The following is a 6,491-nucleotide window of genomic DNA, read 5'->3' as shown; positions in this document are numbered from 1 at the left end:
CACTCAGTGATGGTCGTGGGCCCCTGTATAACTTTGGGCATATGTATATCAAATGTATTGTGGTATCAAGCTGTAATTCCTCATAGCAGGCTATATAAGTGTCATTACATCTATTCACCCCTAGGTGGTGCTGGCACCCCATATATATAGTTGAGGGTGTACTAATGCAGAAGGAAACAGTGGTAGAACAATAAAGTAGAAGGAAGGAAGTTAATGGCCACTTTAGCCCCTTGGCCCTGATCAAGCTGAGGGAGTGCGGACTAAATCCTTACAGCTATCTAGCACAGACCAGAGTCAATGTCTGGATATAGAGCAAGTCTAGTGGAGATAGAAGCACCATTAGTTTATGGACTCCAGAGCACCAGTGACTGGGAGAAGCCTAAAAGCTCCTGGACACAGCCAGACGACTAGGTGCAAAGTTGTCCATTACCACATGCCTCTATGGACATTGTGGACCTGAGCTTATAGAAAGAAAAAGGGGGTCAGTCAGCACATCCCAATGCGCAGGTGCACACTGAAACACAAAGAAAAAAAAACACAATGCAACAGCTCTCTGCAAACCAAATAAAGTACAATAATGCCATAGTAATAGAAAATAGTCTTGTGCTAATGCTATGCTTATTTTTTTAAATTTAGATTCTTGGCCCAAGATCGGGCCCAAATAATTTTGCACAAAATGTATTTGCCAAGCATCTAAATTTTACAAAATAAGAGTAGCATTTGCCAGGGGCGTCGTTAGGTCAAAACATTCGGGGCTGGAGCCCCGGATGTTTTGTCCTGTGCCCCGAATGTTTATGCTGGTGGTATTTTTTATATTTTTATTAGGCTATTCCTAGCCATCTGGGCAAACCCACAGATCATCCCCCAAACCCCCTTGTACTTGCTCCGCTACTTGCAGGCTACGCGGGCATGAGTTCAGAACTTTAGTCACTTCGGTCCGCAACTCTGTTCTGCGGCGCATGATCCAGCGAAACCCGCCGCGGGAGGTCATGGGTCTCGCTGGATCACGCGCCGCAGAACAGAATTACTGACCGAAGTGACTGAAGTTCTGAACTCATGCCCGCGCAGCCTGCAAGTAGCGGAACAAGTACAATGGGGGGTTGATGGGTTCCAACTTCCTACACTTGTTGATGGGTTCCTTCACAGATCACAACTGATTCTGGCATCCCAGCAGCACAATCTGTGATTAGTTTATAGTTGGGGAGTTTGCTTAATTGTAAATAAGGCTGACCACAGGTTAGGATGATCTGTGGGGTTGCCCAGATGGCTAGGCCCTTCACTGTAGTTATTAACCCCTTTCAGCAGTCCTCCATTCACTGAAGGGGGGACTGCTGAAAGGGGTTAATAACTACTGTGAAGCCCCCCCCCCCCCCCCCCCCCCCCCCCGGTGGCGATGAGGGCATGGCTTCATGGGGTGGGGGGCGTGGCTTGTGGCTTCACGGGGGCTCGTGCCCCAGATGTCTTCAGACCCTAGCAACGCCCCTGGCATTAGCACCAGAATATTTTCTATTACTATGGCATTATTGTACTCTATTTGGTTTGCAGAGTGCTGTTGCATTGTGTTTTTTCCCCCCTAAGTTTAAGGAAGCATACTGTACAAAGAATGGAGCAGAGGTTTTTGCCTGCCGTTAGTGGATTGCTAATTACAGCTAATTACAAGTAAGAAGTTATAATATCCAGTACCTGATTGCTAGAGTGTGGACAAAGTATAGACAGATATAGAGAGAAGGAGAACTCCTCAAGTTACAACTGCCAAGCCTGTTACAAGGATTACAGCTGAGATAATATTTGGATTATTACTTTTACTATCTAAATGAACTGTACTGATGACTCTGAGGCAAGTTATTAAGTAAAGGTTCCATTGCTTTCAACCACCTCAACCACCATCTGGCGGGAATCCCTGGACAAGAGAGTGTGCCCCGAAGCAACTGGTGCTAACCTTCCCATCACTGCACACCGGCCCAGGGAGCGCTGCTAAACGTGAGTAAAACTACTACTATACCCATCGGCCCACCGTAGCTCACATGTTGCCTCTGCGGCCTGGTCGCTGTAGTAGCGGAATCCATAACAGAATTCTTAGATAAGCCAAACCCCAACCTTGTACGCCAAACTTGAAAACACAAGTTTGCTCATCCCTATTGACAGACTCTCCCTCAGAGCCACCAGTGTAAGCAATGGCGTGATATCTGACATATTCAATGCTGATGAGGTTCATATTTCAAACTGTGCAAATAAAGAACTGCAATAATTCTTAGCAATTATTTACTATGCAAAATGTCACTCACCAACAGGTGTATCTTCTGGTAACAGAACAAAAGGACTTCCTCCAATAACAGGTTGATTGTTTGCAGCGACTGAAAAACAATATTTACCTCTTATATTCTGAAGCAATGGAAGACATAATGCTATGACAAGATGTACTAGATAAAATCGCATTGCATGGAAGCATACTGTATAATAAGGAATATTCACACCATAGCACAATTCAACTTTTTGCCCAAAAACACAGCAACCAATCAGAGGTTGGTTTTCATTTCTTAAACCCTGGAAGCACTGGAAAAACGAAAGGCTGTATTAGAAAGGCAGATCACACAGGTGATTGTCGAGTGGTAAGCGTTCCTTCCTGTCAATCGCCTGTTTGTTAGTGGAGGAGACTGCTCCGATTACCTGCAGAGATCTCCTCCACAGCATGGGGAGAAGTGATCGTTATGCCATCGCTTGTCCCCATACTGAATCATTGTTTGCCGGCAGCAGATCCTGATTACACAGCACGATCTGCCGCCTGAAAACAATGATTTTTAAACCTGTTGAAAGATTATCCGATGAACGAGCAAACCGGTAATCGGCGGCAGTATTACACTACCAGAGTATCACTAACGAGCGTTACTACAAATGCATGTTAGCTATGATCTGGCAGACTATCCGTAAATCTAATACACCCTTAAGGCTATGTTCACAAAGCTGGTTTTAACTCCTGCCGCGGTTGTTCAGTTTGGATGCTGCGGACCTACCTGCAGATTAGCTCTATCGAATGGAGCTAAACCACGTATGAGCACCCACCGTGTCATCAAGCAGAAATAAACCGCTAGCCATGCAGACTGCTGCGCTGCCTTCCAATGAAAACAATGGCAGCAGATACCACATGGCTGGAGCTGGAATTTTGTCACAGAGTCTATGCCGAACTTCTGGAGACATAAACTTCCGTTTGGAAGGGCGCTTAGGCTGCACTGTGGTTGGCTGCTATGAGAGTTTTTTATGTTAGATACATTTTGATACATGGGGCTCAATATGTGGTTGAACCATATGGGGCTTGGTTTTTTTTTGCTAAAGAGTTGCATTTTTAACCTCTCATAAACAAGTTTTTGCATTCATTGTTACTTGAATCTTAGAGGACCTTTGCAATTTTCCATTTTTCCATTTTAGTTTTTCACTTCCCGCCTTCCCAGAGCCATAATTTTCTATTTTCGTTCACATCTCCTTATTATAAGGGGCTTGTTTTTTGTGGGACAAGTTGTACTTTCTAATGGCACTATTTAACATATGATGTAGTGGGGAGCTGGAAAAAATTTGAAATGGGGTGGAATTGAAAAAGTTTTGGGGGGGTTTATGGCGTTCCTTATATGATAAAATTGACCATTTACCTTCATTCTCTGGGTAAATACAATTTTAATGATACCAGACTTGTATAGTTCTTCTTGCATTTTAATACTGGAAAAAATAAATAAAATAAAAAATAGATAATTTTCATCACCATATTCTGACCCCTAACTATTGTAGTTATGTGTACAGAGCTGTATGAGGACTCATTTTTTGCGGTGCGATTTGTACTTTTCAGTGATACCATTTAGAATTGTGTGTGACTTTTTGATCAATTTTTATTATATTTTATGGGGAGGTTAAGATGTGTTGTACCCCAGAATTATGGGTACTACTATTCTGTTTCTTTAATTGTTGCGTAATTATTTGATTGCTACATTGTTACGTGTATTTTAATGCAATGCTATGTAATGTGAGATGTACCATGTCATTTCATTCATCAGGGGAGGTAATTGTTGGCAATGGCTGGTTGTAACAGGGTTAGCTACCCTGTTCCACCCCTCCTGGTAGAGATAGGGCGGTACCGACTTCCTGTCATGAGGGGGAAGACTAGAGGCAGTTAAGTCTTGTCTAGAGAAGAGTGCAGAGAGGAGAGGGGATGTGAGATGTCCTGTCCTATCAGGATAGTAAGGGATTAGGGAAGTAGCATATAGAGCAGCACCTCCAGAGTTGGGAAGTAGCTTGCAGAGCACCAACTCTGTGGAACCACTTCAGAGAGTCAGGCTCCAGATATCCCTCTCCTACCGGAGAGTTGGGAAGTAGCTTGTAGAGCACCAACTCTCAAGAACTGAAGGAAAGACTCAAGTGAAGCCTTGAGATTCCAGACAGCAGAGTGAACTGCAACATCGCTTTTACAGACACTGCTGTGAGTTGAGGGACTACGGCTAAAGACAAGTCACCAGAATACCATTAGGCCAGCAACATCTGCATATCAACAAGTGCAGAACCGTAGTCATCCAGCCTGCCACCATATATCCTCAGCTGGTGCCAGAGAAGAATTGCAGCAAAGCCTGCTGCTACTGTATGTACTTCAAGTTCTATGTTGCATTTAGTAAAAGGGACTTTATTACATTTAACTCTGGCATTATTTTTCAGTATTATTTTCAGTACAACTTTCACTGCAACAGGCCGCAAGAGCAACGGCTTCAGGTAGGACACCGTGTCACTACAACACTACATGAGGGTGCTACAGCATACCAAGACATCTTGGACAATTGTATGTGCAGCGAGCCCCCGTGGTGCTAGTGTAGAGGATGGGAGTGGCAATGGGCCTGATGTGATGTTGTAGTGATGTTGTAGTGTCACAATGTCCTACCTCAGGCCGTTGCCTGGGCTTTGTTGTAGTAAAAGTGTAGACTGAAGAATGAGGCCAGAGTATAACGTAACAAGTCTCTTTTTTACTAAGTGCAATTTAGATCTTAAAATACATACAGCAGCAGGTTTGAAGTGCTATACTTCTCTGGCACCAGCTAAGGAGTCATAGTGGCTGGCTGGATGGCTGCAGTATTGCAATTTGGTGATGATGGCCTAATGATTGTTTGGTGATGAATGGCTTGGCTGCTGTCACTCACCTTGCAGCAGTCTCCATAAAGGTTGAAGTAGCAGTTCACTCTGCTGTCTGTAATCTTTACTTGAGGCTGTGGTTAGCTGTTAGTCTGGCAGGAGAAGGAGATCTGGATACTGGACTTTGATATAGTTCTTAGGGGTTGGTGCTCTACGAGCTACTTCCCAACTCCCCCACTATCAGGACAGAACCTCTGACATCCACTTTCCTCCTAGCATTCTATTAAACTCCCTCACTATCATGGACTTCCCCCTCTTGGCAGGACTTGCCACTTCTACCAATAAGGGGGGAACCAGGTGGTTAATCCTTGTTACAGCCAGCCAGGTCCAACCATTGCCACCCCCGGCAAAAAATTACATAACATTACATATAATAATGCAGCAATTCAAGAACACAATAGTAGTACCCCCAGGTCTGGGGTACTACATATTCTTCCAAGTTTGTGGGAATGGTTTGGGGAAATCCTTTCTCTGTTCCAGCATGAATGTGCCCCAGTGCACAAAGCAAGGGTCATAAAGGAATGGTTGGGTGATTTTGGTGTGGAAAAACTTGACTGACCCATACAGAGCCCTGACCTCAACCCCATCAAACACCTTCAGGATGAACTAGAAGAGAGATTGCAAGCCATGCCCTCTTGTCCAACATTAGTACCTGTCCTCACAAATGCTCTTCTGGATGAATGGGCAAAAAATTCCCACAGACACACTCCAAAATCTTGTAGAAAGCACTCATGGAAAAGTGGAAGCTATTTTAGCTACAAAGGGGGGAGCCAACTCCATATTAATACTTATGGATTTAGGATTGGATGTCATAAAAGCTCCTGTAGGTATAATGTGTGGGTGTCCCAATACTTTTGTCCATATAGTGCAGGTGCAGTACAAAATAGTCCAGTATCTCAGGATCCATAAATCAGGGCTGTATATTCAAACAATTCCATACATAATAAGTGGTTGCAAAAATATATAAACAATGTCAATACGTTTTGAACAACTTCCATGTCCTTATTCATGGCACTACTGTTTGGGCAATATAGGGTTAATATTGTCAGGCTGTTTAGGTTACCAGGGTGATGGACCAGGGTTGCACCACTGATTAGTTGGTTGAGGAGTCTAGTCTAGCAGTTTCCAAGGAAAGACATGTATGAGACAATTCCTGTATACCAGGCCCAAGTCCAGAGAATCTCTGTCTCTGAGACCACAGATGTCAAAGGAACAACTCTACTACCAGACATCTTAGAAGGTCCAGACTTGCAACTTCAGACAGCAAGGTATTCGCTTGTTTATGGCATAACAGACAACTACCATCATTGTTGTTGCCCATCCATCACTAT

At 43.9% G+C, this 6,491-nt stretch overlaps 1 protein-coding gene across 2 annotated transcripts in view; it reads right to left on the bottom strand.

Moving 5' to 3' along the window:
• Positions 1-6,491, bottom strand: part of CDHR2 (cadherin related family member 2) — a 226,687-nt gene that overhangs the window by 182,633 nt on the left and 37,563 nt on the right. For both annotated transcript variants that reach the window (XM_044277398.1, XM_044277397.1), the window contains exon 3: positions 2,286-2,354. In XM_044277398.1, coding sequence (XP_044133333.1) covers positions 2,286-2,354 — 69 coding nt within the window. The remainder of the gene's footprint in view (positions 1-2,285; positions 2,355-6,491) is intronic.

This window comes from Bufo gargarizans, chromosome 2 (assembly GCF_014858855.1).
Source record: "Bufo gargarizans isolate SCDJY-AF-19 chromosome 2, ASM1485885v1, whole genome shotgun sequence".
Taxonomy (NCBI): Eukaryota; Metazoa; Chordata; class Amphibia; order Anura; family Bufonidae; genus Bufo; species Bufo gargarizans.
Note: the sequence above shows the minus strand (reverse complement) of the source record. Positions and strands in the feature narration are given on the sequence as shown.